This window comes from Equus przewalskii, chromosome 2 (assembly GCF_037783145.1).
Source record: "Equus przewalskii isolate Varuska chromosome 2, EquPr2, whole genome shotgun sequence".
Classification (NCBI taxonomy): domain Eukaryota; kingdom Metazoa; phylum Chordata; class Mammalia; order Perissodactyla; family Equidae; genus Equus; species Equus przewalskii.
Genome location: NC_091832.1, coordinates 52288684 through 52305183, shown reverse-complemented (window position 1 = coordinate 52305183; position 16500 = coordinate 52288684). Strand labels below are relative to the sequence as shown.

General features: G+C 49.2%; 1 protein-coding gene across 3 annotated transcripts; it reads right to left on the bottom strand.

Annotated features, from left to right (window-relative positions):
• Nucleotides 1-414: 414 nt before the first annotated feature.
• Nucleotides 415-13237, bottom strand: CHMP7 (charged multivesicular body protein 7). 3 transcript variants are annotated; one of them, XM_070611306.1, is made up of 10 exons: nt 12302-13237; nt 10121-10292; nt 4931-5116; nt 4660-4793; nt 3806-3854; nt 3439-3558; nt 3047-3145; nt 2768-2828; nt 2082-2261; nt 415-1848 (listed from the first exon to the last, which is right to left on the bottom strand). In XM_070611306.1, exons 1-10 carry the CDS (start codon nt 12598-12600, stop codon nt 1796-1798), a joined length of 1353 nt encoding a protein of 450 aa, XP_070467407.1. In that variant the 5' UTR covers nt 12601-13237; the 3' UTR covers nt 415-1795. The 3 variants fall into 3 exon arrangements, with proteins under 3 accessions (XP_070467407.1, XP_070467408.1, XP_070467409.1); XM_070611307.1 differs by having other exon boundaries at nt 12472-12828; XM_070611308.1 differs by lacking the exon at nt 2768-2828 and having other exon boundaries at nt 12302-12738.
• Nucleotides 13238-16500: the final 3263 nt, after the last annotated feature.

Below are 16500 nucleotides of genomic sequence, written 5' to 3'. Positions count from 1 at the left end.
GCCTGTTGCTAGCTCTGCACTCAGCCTCAAAGTCCATCTCTCCATGGGGCGTGCAAACACCAGGCATGGAGCGGACGCTGAGTGAATACTGGTGCCAGACCACAATACAGGACAATCACACGGGCAGAGGAAATTGGGTCAGAGAATAGGCAATGGAAAAGAATGAAAAAATGACGGTATGTTCCTAGAACCGATGAGGCAATCCAAAGAATGCGTCCTCCCCAGCATGGTGTCAGTGTGACAGCCACTGGCCAGGCTGACCAGCCTCACTGCGGCTCAGTACTCACACTACGAAGCACATCCTCCCATGGCCTTAAGTGAAAGGCCCAAGTGGGGCTACGCTGGAGGTGCCGGGGGGGAGGCATGAGGAACAGGACACCTTACATAACCCAAAGAAGAGATGACGACAAGCACTCGGGTTTTTTCTTTTAATTATTTACCAGATAAAAAAGAAAAAATAGTGATTGTTTCTCTTCACCCCCAACATTTCAGTTTACCAAGGTCAAATGGGAGAGAAGTTTGTTGAACAGTGATTCGTGCTCCTGGCCTGGAGCAAATTCTTCTTCCCCTCTGCTCTACACCACCTCAAGCAGGAGGAGCAGGCCAAAGGGCTCCAGGTGGAACACTTGTACTGTGGCCGCCAAGGGGCAGTAGTTGGGCTGTCTTCTTTTCTTCTCCCTGTTGCCAGAACATTTAGACCTCTCCTGTCTGTCCCCCCTCACCATCCTCCCCAATTCATCAAGGAAGTAGGAAGATGGTCTGGAGGCAGGCACAGGTGTAGAGCAGGGCCGAGAAGCACACAGCACATGTGGCAGAAGGCCACGATCTTCTGCTTCTATTGCACATCTTGGCTCAGATGCCCTGCCCTGAGCAATGGACTACAAAGTAAAACGCTTCTGCAATTCAGACAACCTGTGGTTTGTGCCAGGCTCAAGAAAGGGAGGTGCTGTTGTTGTGTGGCTTGTTCTGATACATATATATTTCAGTTATTCCATGATAGGGGCAAGGTGAAGATTATGCCTCTTTTAAAAAGCATTCTGGGTTTGACACTTGGGGCCCTGCCGTCACCTGGGCTTCTCCTCCTCAAGTTAAAAAGCCCAAGAATAACCCTTTCTCCAGTCAGATCTTCTGCATAAGATGGAAGAGCAGCAGTGTCCCCCAACCACACAAGCTCCCTCTCCAGTCTTCATTACTCTGAGCCACTCAGGGGTGACCTCTTTCTGAACACCTGGAGAATCTGACAAATGACCCCAGAGAAAAATCTTTTACACTGTATGTTTCTCCATAAAGTGGCACCTGTTTGATTCTCATTCTTCTCATTTCCAACGAAAAGAGACTGGAAAAAGTTGTTTCACTGACCTCACACACAGAATAAATTCCTCTAAAAAACAGTGAGGATGGGGGAAAAGGACTGATTTTGATTTGGCAAAGCTGCAAATCTTTCACCTTCATTGGCTGGCACGAAGCTGGTGGGTGAAGGCAAACCTGACTGAGCCAACGGCGAGCAGGGCAGGCTGCGGGAGACGACAGGGCAGACACAGGACTATAAACCGTGGCACTATAAAGACGAGGAGGCAGGTCCGGGACACGGGCCGGGAGCGAGCCGCGGAGCACGCTTCCAGAAACTGTGTCTGTCCTGCAATAAATGGCAGCATCCAGGTAAACTGGAGTAGTTCTTCTTCCTCCTCTTCCCAACAAATTCTGAGAGTTTCTCATTTAAATAACTATGTACACACACACAAGCCTGGTCACTCTTTTACATGAGGGTCCTTCACTTGAGGGTCCTATAATGGCTTTAGAGAGTCGGTTCCAATTGCCTTTTTGGAGATTTACTGCTTGGGACCAAACCTGCAAGGAGAAGAAATGACTGAACAGTTCACCAGGCAGATCTTTGAAACGAAAGCATCCCAGTGATTAAGAGATTGAGTCTTAAATATAAATAATGAGCCTGCAACTCCCTTACTGGGCTTTGGTAGCATGGCAAATTGAGTAACTGGGCTGGGACTCATCAACTCTGTGCCTGGCTACTGTCAGCCAGAGGTCCCGCTGCCCACCAGCAACCCTAGAAGACAGCTCCATACCTCCCTCTGATAAGGACAGTTTCTCAAGTTCAGCTTCAAGTTCAGCATCCGAGATCCTAGGCTTAGGCACAACGTTGGTATAAAATGTCTCATGGGTGTTGTCAGGCAGATACAAAGGTTCTTTGGTGGTATCCTGAAGAAGGATGTCCAATTCCTTCTCCAGTTCCTCACTGTCAAAATCTGGAAAGAAAAGATGACATAAGGACACATGAAGACCAGGGAGGAAACACATGAATGAGTCAAGGACTGAGGATAGCCAAACCCAGCCCAACTTTACAAAACATGTCCAGACCTCCTTGCAGGTTAAAAAAAGTCATGCAAGTTAGGACACAGAAGGCACCTTCAAGCAGATACTCTCCTTCCATACACAGAGCGAAGTCATTCTGGAGATCTATTTTGCTAACACCATGGAACCCCTGCTTCCCCTTGCCCTTGAAGGAGGACCCTCCAGTGACAAGGCTAGTGAGTAAGGAAAGCTGGAGCACAGAGGGGTCATTGGCACAGCCTCTCAAGGAGGGAAGGACAATTCCTTCTAACTGCCCTTGTGGCTAAGGCCCAGAGACAGGGCAGGGTAGGAGAGCCCTGCCTGTGCCAGGAAAAGCAGATTGATGATCAAACCTATCACAACACGAGGAAGTGAAGTCCTCTTAGAAAGGAAAGAAGAAAGAGTCACTTTGTCAACTCACCTAAGCCATTGGTTACCCCACCAGCCAGAGTCTGAGAAACTTCATCCTGGGTGTCGCACAGCTGTAAGAGAAAAGTGCAAGGCCTTGAACTCTGAATGGTGTCTCTGAGGGCCTCAATGGTCAGGGTTACAAAGTAATGCTGCCCCATCTGAGAATCAAGGAAAGCTTCCTCAGGTTCACAAGGTAGAGAGTCAAGTTTGGGTAGAGGAGGTGCAACAATGTCACATCTGTCCTCAGTCACTTCTTCTGTCAGGGTCCCTCCCCAGCTCCCTCCTGTACCTCCTGGATCTGATCCACCAGGCTCTCTGCCTTCTCCACTGTGACGTCCTTCATGGAGAGTTTCAGTGCTCCTACCCCAGCCTGATAGGCATTGAAAACCTAAAGAGAAAGCAAAGTTATCAGTGCAAATGAAGAACACTGGGCCAAATACACACAATATTGTTTCATCTCTAAAAGATAACTTCGGGTTTTTTGGGTTTCTTTTGCCACCCATGCTTGATTCAGTCCATGCCAACTGAGGCCAAAATCTCCCAACAGGAGAGGCAAAGGCAATCCCAACCATATCGTGAAAGAGCCCGGGGCTCCCACGAACAGCAAAGCCGCAGTGGCAGGGATGAGGACTGCATGCCGGAGAGACCAGCCACGTCCTGGAGCAGAGGCGCGGTGGCTACCATCTGATCTGTCTGGGAGGCATAGATCCGGTCCAGGATGCCTTGAACAGTGTCCAGCTTGGCATGGAGGGCCTCGATGCGCTTCTCTGTCCGTTGCTTGGCCTTGAGAGATCTCAGTGCCTGGGGGGCATGGAAACTTGGTCAGGGTCAGACTAGGCAGGCCAAAGCGCCAGAGGAAGATAGCCCTTCTCAGGTGAGAAAACCATCCCAGGCCTCCTTCCCTCTCATTTGTAAAACAAGTTATGGCACCTGGGCCACTTGCCGCCTGTTCCCCTCAAGCCCCCAGTTCCTCTCTGAGCTGCGGGGGTGTGTCTCACTGCCAGCCCAGGGCACAGGTACACAGCTGGAGGGAAAAGGGAAAACTCACCAGCTGCTTCTTTCCTGCTCGGCAGGCCCGGCGGGCTTCTTCTTTACACCTACGAAACAAAGGAAGAGATCAGGATGACTATGTCATTGGATAGAGGTGGCAGGGTCCTGAGGGGTCCCCAAGAGTAGCACTTAGTTAAGGTACTTTCAAATCTGAAGATCAAACCCATTCCATCTAGTGGCAAGAAAAACGATGCCCGACAGCCCACTGCCAAACTCTTGCAGCAAGTTGAGATATAAGCTTGAGCATGTGCATGTGGGAAAGGCAGACTAAGGAAAAGCTGTTTCAACCCATAGGGAGAGAGAGCATGTCAACAAGGCACCTGAAAAACAGATTCCCACCTTGGGAGCCAGGAGAAAGGGAATGAATTTCTAATACCAACAATGACCTTGGACATATCCCTTCGCCTTCTGACAGTGTTGGGCTTCTCCTGCTGTAAGATGGAGTGAGCGAGCACACTCTAAATCAGTGTCTATATGTCCCACTTTCCAGAGAAGTGTTCATGTGCCTTTAGCAGGGACACCTTGTGTGGTCATCCAAGGGGACGAGCAGGAGTCCCTCAGAAAGACCTGTATCCCCACATCCCTAAGACAAGGCTTGGCTCAAGAAATACTGGTTAAATGGATACTGACATGGAAGAGCATAAACATAACATTAACAGTTGTAATCTTTGGGGGAAGAATTAAATTTCATTTTTTTCCTTTGCGATAGCCTGTGCTTTCTGTGATTGCTGCATTGAGCAGTCAGCACCTTTGTAATTAGTAGCAAAATAACCTTTTTTTTAAAGAGCCAGCAGACACCAATGCTTTGCCGGCTCTGAGGGGGCAGGGGGCACTCAGCTCAGTGGTGGTTACCTCTCTGCTTCCTGGGACAAGGACTCCACTTTGCGCGAGAGCAGCTGTTCACTCTGCATCAGCTGGTACACCCCAACATCTACGTCGTTGACAGGAGAGACCTTGGCATGTGGCCCCCGGGCAAACTTCACAATCTGAGGGACAGGGACAAATTACTGCTGCCCCTACCACAAATGCTGAGGAACCCCCAGGCGCAAATGCTGGTGGGCATGTCAGTCAATACTTAATAAGCCATCAGTGAGTCAATGACTGAACGAATGACCCTCCATACCTTTTCCCCATTCTGCTCGAGGACCGTGACTCTCTTCTCCTTCTGCAGTTGCAGCAACACCAAGTAGAAGGTCCTCTCATCTGGGCAGCAGCCCGCACAGAGGGTGCTCAGTTCCGACAGGGCCACCACAGGGTGGGAGGAGAGAGGGGAGTTCTGATACACACGATACACCTCCTCGGCCTTCTCCTGCAGGGAAGGCAACACGTGCTGACAGGCCTTGACGGCCTCCCATGGAGCCCAATGAACCCTGATCCCATGCTTCAAAACCATCATCACACAAGGTAAGAGCAGGGGATCCCCGACTCCATCTTCCCTAAAGTAGCAGCTTTCGAAAAGGAAAGAGGATTTGTGTTGTTTTAAACCTTGGAGGAAAGTTCCAGGTACACAATACATTGGGAGCCAGCTCTGTGCTTCACTTCCATCTGGGACTTCACACTTCTGCATGTCCCTGCCCCTTGGTTCCCCAAGGGAAGAATGAGGCGGTGTGGTGTGGTGCAGTGGCCATGAGCAAGAGCTGAGGCCTGGTTTTCAGCACAGCCCGTGTGACCCTGGACCAGTCACAGTCTCACTGGTCCTTAGCATCTCCTCACAAACTGAAGAAGGTGGATGAGATGACACCTAAATTCCCTTCTAATCTTGGTCTCTCCATTTTTATGCCAATTGGCAATGCTGCAAATAAGAACATTACTGAGTCTATAAAGAGTCTCAAGAGAGAAGGATGTGACAAACAGATGGGATAGGGTTTGTGAGAAGTCTAAGAAATATATGTTCCAAGAAATGGGGCCGGCCCCATGGCCAAGTGGTTAAGTTTGTGCACTCTGCTTTGCCGGTCCAGGGTTTGCTGGTTCGGATCCTGGGCACGGACATGGCACTGCTCATGAAGACATGCTGAGGCGGCATCCCACATGCCACAATTAGAAGGACCTACAACTAGAATATACAAGTATGTACTGGGGGGCTTTGGGGAGAAGAAGAAGAAGAAGAAGAAGAAGAAAAAAAGATTGGCAACAGATGTTAGCTCAGGGCCAATTTAAAAAAAAGGTTCCAAGAAACGATGCCACTATGTTCCACTCACATGGAAACTACTCTCTCAGTCTTCCACAAATAAGAAATGTTTACTGAGGTATACAGAGAATGCTATGAAAACACAGAGAAAGAATATCCAGGAGTTCAGAGGTTGCTCAGAAAAAAATGTTTTTTGAGCAGAATTCTGAATGGTGAGTAAGTTACTAGGTGAAATAAGTGGGCGGGGCATCTCAGGAAGAGAGCCGATCAGGAGCAGTGGCAGAGTATGAGTCAATGTGGGTTTGTGGATGCGGCCGAAAAGGGAGAGAGAGCAGAAGCACTCTGTCTCATACAAAGTGTAACATCTATGCTGTCCTTTATTCTGCAGATGGCAGGTGGGCACTGAAGGGAAAGGACACGGCTAGATCAACAGAGATCTAGCTGACAAATGGGAAAGGATGGATTCTAGGAGTCAGGCTTAGAGGCAGGGAGACCATTTATTAAAGAGAATATGAGGGATTGAACAGAACAATGGTAATAGGGACAGAGAAGGGATGGGTCCAAGCAAAACTGAAAAGATAAAACTGGCAGTCCATGGTAACTGGGTCTGGGGTGGAAGGAGAAAGAAGAGTCTAGGATGGCTTCTGGCTTCTGGCTTGAGTGATGGGTGGATGTGATGCTATTAATTAATAGCAAGAATATAGGAGAAAAAGCATATTTTAAAGGAAAGACAAAACCTTCCACTTTGAACATGTTGGTTTGGCATGTTTGGTTTGTGTTTGTGTTGGTTTTAGATGCCAAAGTATTAAAACTTAAATTAAGAAAAGGAAAGTATAAAATAATCTAAAGAAAGTATTTAAAAAATCTGATTAACCTGAACGTAGAGGATGCTTTCCTAAGCAAGACCAGAAATTCAGTAGCCATAAAGGCAAATCTGAGAGATCTGAATGTAGAAATATGAAAACTTCTATAGGTAAAAGACATCATAAATAAAAAATGAAAAGCATACAAGAGACTGGAAAACAATACTTCCATCCCTAATACTAAATATATTACATATATGTCTCTCTCTAATACATGAAGAACTCCTACAAATTAATATAAAAGACAAACAATCCACTATAAACATAGGCAAAGGATATAAACAGGTAATTCATAAAAGGGGATGTGTAAATGGCCAGTGGATTGGTGAAAAGACGCTCAGATCACAAACAGTATCATTTTTATTCATCAAATTGGCAAAATTTAAAAGACTGATGTTATCCAGTGCTGGCAAGGATGTTGGGAGACTGGACAATTTAAAGTAGTCTTGATGAAAGTGTAAATTAGTACAAACTTTTGAAAAGTAATTTGGCAATTTCTGTTAAAATTTAAAATGTACATAAGCATTTCTAGAAACTGATTCCATAAAAATAAAAGTAGAAGAACACAGATGTATACACAAGGCTGTCAGAGAAGTATTTTTTTTGTAACAGAAATTGGAATGACGTAAATGTCCATCTGTGTGATAACTACTGCATAAACTGTGGCATATCTATAGATTATTATGCAGCCATCCAAAATAATGCAGTAGATCTATATTGTGTAGAGACGTGGAAAGATGCTCAGGATATTAAAGAGGAAAGAAAAGAAAAGCAGGTTGTAGACCAATAGGTAAAATAAGATGCCATTTCCGGAAAAAAATGGAGTGTATGTGTATACTTGTGTGTGTATGTGTATACTTGTGTGTGTATGTATATATTCATTTATATAGTCAACAAACATTTATTGACTCTCTACTGTGTACTAGGCACTGTTCCCAGGGTCCATGGCCCTGGAACTTTCCCCTTCTGGTAGGAGAGATAGATAACAAATAAACAAGTAAATAAGATTTTCAGGAAGTATTAAATGCTAACAAGAAAATAAAATGGAAACTAATATAATAGTGTGGGACAGGATCAATAAGATATGTCTGTAACACACACACATGAATGGGAAGGGAACATACCCGAAGAGATGGAAATGGGATGAAGACAAAGGAAACTCATTTCTTTGTATGTATTTTTTGAAATAACAAATCAATGGTCAATTTTTACCTTTCTATATCTTTTCAAAGAAAATTCAAAGTTACTGGCTGCTTTCTGTGTCTAGACTTGAGAAAATCAATTTACCTCAGAAGCAGGCTTGTTTTGTTTTATAAAAATATCCAGGTAAGACCCTTTAGTTTCACACATGTAAACAAGTCTCCACCCTAAGAGAACACAGTGAAGTCACCATGCATTTGAAAGCAGATGCCCCCAAATGAGATTAAGCGTCAAGTGTTCTGTTTAATGATGTAAACTGGGTATAGATTTAACAGTACCATGCCCCAGCAGAGCTAGAAGATTGATTTTCCTACCTAAATAGGATTAGACTACATTGCTGTCAAAAATTATTGTTGGTTCTTGGAAGAGCTATGCAATTCCACCCCCATCTCTGCCTTTGCTCTCAAAAGACTGAGTCCAAAACCACATCTGTGGGATAAACGGAGCTCCCTGCCTTTGCTCCAGGTCGGAGAACACGTGAGGTAAGACTCCAAAGAGGAATGGAGCTTGCCTCAGAACCACCCACACCATCATGTAGTTTCTGTGGGCCTTGGCTGAGCCTGGAGGTAGGGCACTGGGTTGCGGGGATAATCAAGTGGGTGGGGGAGAGTGGAGTGCAGAGGGGGACAGGGGTGTGCCCTTAAGAAAATGCATGCTGCTCAGTCAAAATCCTGGGGGACTGGGAGAGCTGGTAGATTTGGGAGACCTCCTCCTCTGTCTGAGGCCGAGAGGGTTGGGGGTGTTGAGATACCAAGAAACTGGAGTTTCTCTTGGGGTGGGGAATGGGGATTCTGAGCCAGCTCCAGCTGTGCGGAAGCTTCCAGGGCTTGCAAGGGCCCTGAGGTTGGGCTTGGTCTGTGTTTCAAAAAGAACTACTGTCTGCTATCCAGTGTTCAGTCAACTTTATAACACACACACATACTTAAAGCTTGCTATGGCCTTGTCCACAGCAGTCTGGGTGGAGCGGGGGGCTGAAGCAGGTCTGCACTGGGTTAAAGACTGCGTGGGAGGTGAGGAAGTGGTGACAATAAACCTTGGCTGAGGAGAGAGACAGAGCAGTAACTAGGCAGGGGCTCAGGTCCCACAGAGGAGACATTCTGTGACGGGAAAAACCTGAGTGGGTTCAGAGGCTGCAGGAGAGCAGCGAAAGAGAGGGAGATGGGATAAACAGATCAAGAGGCTACGTGATGGGACAAGGGGACAAGCAGGGAGGGACAGACTTGAGTACATGCAGAACAGAGGAAGGACACTTCATCCTCTGAGCTTGGGGAGAAGGAAGGGCTCAGAAGAGGTTACACTGGAGGAGGAAGGACAGAACACTGAAGGTACGACTCAGGAAATTCCGCCTTCTCAATGATGTGTCTGCAGAGAGTAGGGGGGGACAATGGACGAGTGTGTGAGGGGCTGGGAGAGGACAAGACAGCTGGGCTGTGCAGTGACTCTGAGGGTCCTCCTACAGCTGGGGGCCGGGAAAGCGGCCCCGGTCTGGGTGATAGGGTGATTTTCTCGGCAGGGACGCAGACCATGGGGGCTGATCTAAGGCAGCTGATTTGCTGGTGTCTCTGGTATGGATCGAGAGAGGCGCAAAGGAGCCGAGGGCAGTGATGAGGAAAGCGGTCAAGCATGAGCGACATGCTCTAGGCTGGGCAGGGAAGGCAGGCCAGGAGGAAGCTCACTGACCAGGAGAGCACGAAGGGATCAAGGGCCTGGTGGCATCTTTGACGGAAGTTCATTTCAGAGGAGGAACTCAGCCTCGTTTGCCGATTTAGGGGAGGGCAAAGCTGAAGTCACAAGGTCCTGAGAAATTCTTGTCAGTAAACTACAGAAGGCAAAGCATTTTCTAAACTTCAGCTTATCATTAATCCCTACAAATACAGAAAATAATCAACTGTACGTTACTGACAATTCGTAGACAAAGGATCACCCTTGAAATGTACAAGTCCAACTAACAACTAAATGATATGCCACAAAGTACCATATAAGGGAGGCCAGATAAACTCAGTTATCAACTCTGTCACCAGGTCAAAAAGTAAGTTCTTTTTCCAAGGATACACAGAAGGAATGTGCAGGATCCTGTCATCACACCAGATGACACCCAGCCCTCTCCCTTCTGAGCACCTACCTTAAGCAACTCCACAGCCACAAGCACCTCTTCGGCAGGAACCTTATTATCCCCTAGCATGTTGGAAAGAGTCCACTTGAGGGGCTTCAGCAGGAAGACTCCAACCCCCCAGGAGATCCAGCTGCTGTCTACACTGGCCATGAAGTCTGACTCCCGCTGCAGCTCACCTCGACTGCAGGCAAAGAAAGAAAAGGGTATACAGTAGGCTTAATGCAACGTCCCCTTACAGTCTCCACCTCCTCCCTTACCCCAAAAGAGGAAATTTGATCATCATAAATACCATTTCTCAGGCACCTACTCTGTGTCCGCTACTGTTCCTGCTCCAGCTCTAAGCCTCAGAACAACTCTGCAAGGCGGATGGTGTTACCGGCAGTTTAGCTCAGGAGAAAACTGAGGAACTGGGAAGGTGGGAAAGGCCAGAGCTAATCTATAATTTGGCTCCAAAACGCAAGCTCTCCACTAAGACTACTGAGGTACGGGAGGCTACAGGGCCTATGTGGAGACTTCCTTTCACAAATGGACCTCAGCATGATAAAATGAAAACAATGGTGGATTACCGTCAAGTGCAAGACCTAAGAAAGAATACAAACATATTCAGAGGAAGGGTTTTCTGCTATTCCTAAGTGAGGGTGGAGATAAGACATAAGCATTTCATGGTACTGGGAATGAGGAGCTAAACTGGCTGAAGGCACACCATGGGCCAGGCCCTACACTGAGGCCTATGTAAGAAATAGGTCTTCAAATCCTCACAATGAAGCTGAGGACAATGACCACCATTTTCTAATTGGTCAAACTGAAGCTTAAAGAGGGGCACATACTCTGTCCATGGTCACATAATTCAGCACGCGGCAGAGCCAGGATTTGAGCCCAGGTCATCTGGCCCTCAAGCAAAATTGTCAACCACTGTGTTAGGCTGCCTCCACGGGGAGCCGTCTCCCTCAGAAATTCCTCGGGCACCAGACCCCATGGAGCACCAGGAGGCATCAGCAGAGTGCTGGCAGTCAGGCGGGGGGACATCAAGGGGCTGGGGGTCTCTGGATCGGAGTGGCAGAGAAGGTCCTGCTGCAGCAAGGAAGCCCAGCCTGCTCCTGCCCGTCACTGACTTCTCCAGCTACCGTCTCCCCTGCGCCCCACTGCAGGCATGAACTAAAACCATGTCCACAGTACACTTTCTCAGAAAAGACAAGTTTCAGAAATGGCCTGTGGCACTCGTGTCAGCCACTGGAAAGGTACTGGGGAGGAGGGAGACCTCTCAGGCAGGAAGAGAGGAAAGCTGAGAGCAGCACAGCACAGGTGAGCTTCTCCTTCACCCACGGAGGGAGGCACTATGCTCCCACGGCCGCTTTGGGTGACATCTACCATGTGAAGCGCAGAAGACCCAGCCAGAACACCAGGGCCAGTCCTGGCATGGCCCTAACTAGCTGTGTGACCCAGAGTAAATGGCTCCATCTCGCTGAGACTGTTTCCTCTTCTGTCTGCTGAGGATGAGCCTATGGGCGCACCCACCGGACTGATGGGGGGCTCAGAGGAAGCGGTGTGGAAAGTATCTGCCTATTGCGAAGAGCTGTACAGCTACTGGCTACTCATGTCACCGCCTCAGGTGCCTCCCACACCCGGCACCTGTCGCACAGGTAGCACCCGCAGGACCTTCTCAGGACACCAAGATACTCAGTAAAGCCCTCAACCTCCCTCATGTCCTCTGCTCCAAACAGCCCATGCCACGGACAAGCCAAGAGAGGCCGGACCACGGCCGTGCCGGGGGCGGTGGGCAGGATTCCACAGGCCTCTTCGCCACGACCGCCCTCCTTGGCTCTGACCTTCCTGAGTTCAGTGAATCCTATCTCACAGGCCTTCTGCTCCGGGCTAACTCAAACCTGGAAGCCCCTACGAAATAACTACACAACGGGGTCCCAGCCCAGGCAAATCACTGTCACCTCTGTCAGACCGGCCCCTCCTCTTACCGTCTGGATCTCATCTACGCGGACCACCCCGGCCCCCAACTTCCCCGCTACGCCGTCTCCCTCCACACCCCCCAGCCCAGCCCCGTCCTGCCTTCCTCCTGCGCCTGCCGAACAGACACGGGACGGCCCTCGGGGCCCGGCCCTGGCGGCGCGGCGCGCTGTCCCAGGAGGTCCGGAGGCAGCCCCCCGCCCGGCCCGGCCCGGCCCGGCCCGCCCTCACCGCAGCAAGTCCTGCAGCACGGTGGCCAGCCCCAGCGGGACGCTGCCCTTGCGCTGGAAGGCCTCCTGCAAGTCCCGCAGACGCAGGCGCACCACCCCCTGGCGGCGGCTGTGGCTCAGCACCAACGGCGCCCAGAAGCCCATCTTGCTGTCCCAGTCGGTGCTGTTCACCTCGCGACTCCTTTTGAAGGCGGAGAACAGGAAGGACATGCGCTCCTCATCCTCCTCCCACTCGGGGGGCAGCAGGCCCGCCGGGTCTCCCCCGGCCGGGGCCTCGGCCTCCCGCTCCGGGGACCACATCGGAACCCCAGCCCCGCCAAGGCTCCAAACACAACCCTGGCCCTGGTCCCCTTCCGCCCTAGTTCCCTCCCGGCTTCCGTTCCTTGACCACCTCCTCCCCTGTCACTACGTCACCGCCGCTCCAGCGTGAAAAAAGTCGCGTGCGTTCTCACTGCGCATGCGTCTCTCGGGCCTCCCTGCGACAGAAGCGGGAAGACCGCCGTACTTTCGGAGAGACTCAAAGCGCTTGCGCCGACACCTCCTCCCGCAGTCTTTGTGAGGAAAGAGGGCTTCGCGCGTGCGCGCCCCCTCGGGAATCATAGAGTTTGGGGAAGCGTTATAGAGAGGCAAGCAGTTACGCCCCTAACTTGGGGTGGCTTCCGATGTTGGGGCTGGAGGGCTGGCTGGAGTGGGTGCGGGGCGCCGCGCCGCCGGGTGCCGGCCGGCCTGACTTCAGACGTTGAAACTTCCGAGCTCCGTCCGCGCCGGAGCGGCCCTCGGTGTCCATCTCAGTGCCACTATCCAGCTGAGGATCCCTTAGGCTCGAGCTCAAGTCTGATCTCTCGGAAACCCGCTCCGACTGCCTGGCGCGTTGCTGGGCTCCTTCCTGAGCTGCAGGTCAGCGGTTACCGCTCTGCGTCCCGTTCCCGAGGCCCCTGAGGCGGGTGCAGTGCCTTCAAGAGCTTGCTGTGACACCTCGTGGTGCTGAAGAAATGTTTCTTAAACTGAAAGGGCGTAATTTGACCCTGCCCTTCTAGTGTCTTAGAATCTTGTTAGAATGAGAGCTCATATACAAGATCCTCATAAACTTAGAGCAATGAAGACGTGCAGTGTGTTAAGAATAAACTGGCTTCTTTTTAATCGGACCGTTTAAAAGGTGAAAAGAATTTCTTGTTTAATGGGACCGGGTTACGATCGCCAGAGTTGCATATGAATCTGGCCTTTGTCGCGCACTGGCTGTGCGGCCTTGGTCAAGTACCTAACCTTTCTGAGCCCCTTTTATAAAATCGTATTTCCTAGTCGGGCTGTTTGAGGGCGATGTTATGATGTATGTAAAGTACCCGCACATAGGTGAGGTGTTACCACCGAGTAGCAGGATGTCTCGTAGTTGAAACAGCGTAAGGAGGAGCTTTAATGAGAATTTCGAAGGAGGGGAAGGGCTGCGTTGGTCATGGGAACGAACGTGTCGGCTGCTACTGACGCTCCGCCAGGACTTTCAAGTCCCTCTCTCATTCACTGCTCATAACGAGTGACAGAAATTCCCTCTGAACGCACTCTAGACGGGCTCCTTGACCAGCCTGCCGACCTTGGCCTGTAAAGACTTGAACACACACCGACGGAGTTTTTAACAGCTCAAGGCCTCATCCCCGGGATGACCCTGGCTCTCCTTAAAGTGCCTGCCCGAGAAACCTCGGGGCTGTCCACAGAGTTCGCTGTTTGTTCCGCCCGCCGCCTGGGGACAGGGCCTGTGGCTTCTGTGGCAACAGTGTGACGCGGATAAGCCGGTTGGCAGCACAGGTGGGCCCCAGGGACCACCCCCTCCCCGGTTTTGTGATTTCTCACCGCCCTGACTCTGCAGAGACCCCCTGGTCTTCCTCCCTATTCCCTTGTTCTCTTTTTAAAATCCCAGTCGCCTGTGTGCTGGAAGTTGAGTTCACTTCACCCTGGTCTTGTTTCCATTTGGCAGTAGTATACTACTGATTAACATCTGTCCTTACTACTTTAACTAGTGTCTGGCTCTGTAAACAAAGATAAATATTTGACACAACCCCATGAGATAAGTTTTGGCACTTGCTCTATTTAACAGAAGAGAAAGTTGAACCGCGCTCTTTTAAGTCTGGTGGAGAACATTCCAGAAAAGAAGAATAGTATGTAATTTGAGCAAATAAGTTATACCCTAAGAAGCACATTTCTGCCCTGCTGTCATGCCCAAAAAATGGCTGGTTGGTTTGTGTCATGAGAGGGACCGGGTTGTTTTCTCACCCAGGTCTCGGGTGTGTGTCAAAATAGTCCTGCTCCTAAGCATTTTCAGGAGAGCAAAGTTGTGTACCTGCGGCCACCTGCACCTGAAAATGCCACTGGGCTCCTGACTCCTCGAGGCAGAGGGTTCTCCGCTGTCACCGTTTGGAGGGTGGAAGAACTGGGAGTAGTGGAGACTGGCAGGAGAAGCTCGGCTGATCCTGAGAGGGGTGACGGGCTGCATGGCAAGCCCTTCTCACCTCAGTGCTTCCCCTGCCGCACTCTTCCTCTACTCTGGTGCCGGGCTCCTTTGCATCCTTTAGTGTGACCAGGGAACCAGGCAAAGAAAGGGTTACTGAGGACCTGCTCAACAACAAACGTAACCTGTCAAATGCTGTTCAGACAGGAAGGAGCTAGGTATCCTGTTTTGCAGAAGTTGTTGTCCCCATTGTGCAGGTGTTGATGTTTTGCAGACAAATCACACATTTGCAGAAAGACCCTGGCAAATTGTTCCAGCACCAGCCGTCCTAAAGTTACTTTTAACTCATTAACATGCTGAATTCTCCTCCTCTGGGAGGGTCCAAACAACCATTTTTAGATCATGCAATGTATGTGATAACACATACACATGTTATGCAAGTGCCTTAAAGGAGCACAGTTGTTCCACAGTTGTTATGCAAATAAACCCCTATCTTCTGCTCTATTTTGTATAAAGTCTCCAGCAGTACTGAGCTAGGAGAGACTGCTTTGGGTGTTATCCCCAGTGTTCTCCATTGCTTGTGCAAGCCATAAACCTTTCTTCACCTACTTCTGCCCTGGTTGTGCATACTCACCAAGAGATGAACCCATTGCATTCAGTTACATTAAGACACAGCTTAAAAGTTACTTCCTCAGAAAGACCTTGTCTGAACACCCTATCTAACATAGCACCCTTAGAAATTTAGAATGGATGGATTAATCAACACCTGCTGATTAATCTTAACATCACAAGAAGGAAAGACAATCAGAGGTTACATGCCTCCTGAAGTAACGTAATATGCAGAAACACCAGTGAAGTATTTTTGTTAAAAAATGGAACCTGAATCTGATCTCTTAGATGAGATCTAAGTACTATTTTATGGAGGTAAAAAAAAAAAATCAGAGAGCCGCCTGGTGGTGTAGTGGTTAAGTTCACATGCTCTGCTTTGGCAGCCTCGGGTTTGCAGGGTCGGATCCCAGGCGGGGACCTAGACACCGCTCGTCAAGCCATGCTGTGGTGGCATCCCACATGCAAAGTAGAGGAAGCCTGGCACAGATGTTAGCTCAGGGCCAATCTTCCACACACACACACACACACACACACACACACACAACATTAGAAGGTAGAAGAACATGTTAAGTGAAAACTGAGGTCGCAATGAGCAAAGTCCAGACTGAGGAATTCTTCTAGGTAATGACCTTGCTGCCTTGACAAATAATGGCAACAAAAATAATTTTAATGTGCAATGTTTTGGATCAGATTTGTATCCCATCTGCACAACCATAAAAACTCTCCAAGATCGGGGCTGGCCCCGTGGCCGAGTGGTTAAGTTCTCGTGCTCCGCTGCAGGCTGCCCAGTGTTTCGTTGGTTCGAATCCTGGGTGCGGACATGGCACTGCTCATTAAACCACGCTGAGGCAGCGTCCCACATGCCACAACTAGAAGGACCCACAACAAAGAATATACAACTATGTACTGGGGGGCTTTGGGGAGAAAAAGTAAAAAATAAAATCTTTAAAAAAAAAAAAAACTCTCCAAGATAATTAGATACTTTCAATGTTAACTGGATATTTGATGTTATTAGTGAATTATTTTGAGCACGATGATATGGTGGTTATGTTTTCTTAAAAATACTTATATTTTGAAGATACATCTAAGATACTTATGAGTGCAACTGTATAATATTTTTGACAGGAGGTTGGGTAGGGGAAAGTAGGAAAGTA

Excerpts from the sequence above, each read along its gene's own strand:
- CHMP7 (XM_070611308.1), bottom strand. The coding sequence starts at position 12,600 with ATGTGGTCCCCGGAGCGGGAGGCCGAGGCCCCGGCCGGGGGAGACCCG. Across the intron at positions 10,293-12,301 it reads GTGCTGCAGGACTTGCTGCG|TCGAGGTGAGCTGCAGCGGG; the intron begins GTGAGGGCGGGC and ends CTTTGCCTGCAG. Across the intron at positions 2,262-3,046 it reads TGGTGGATCAGATCCAGGAG|ATTTTGACAGTGAGGAACTG; the intron begins GTACAGGAGGGA and ends TTTTCTTTCCAG.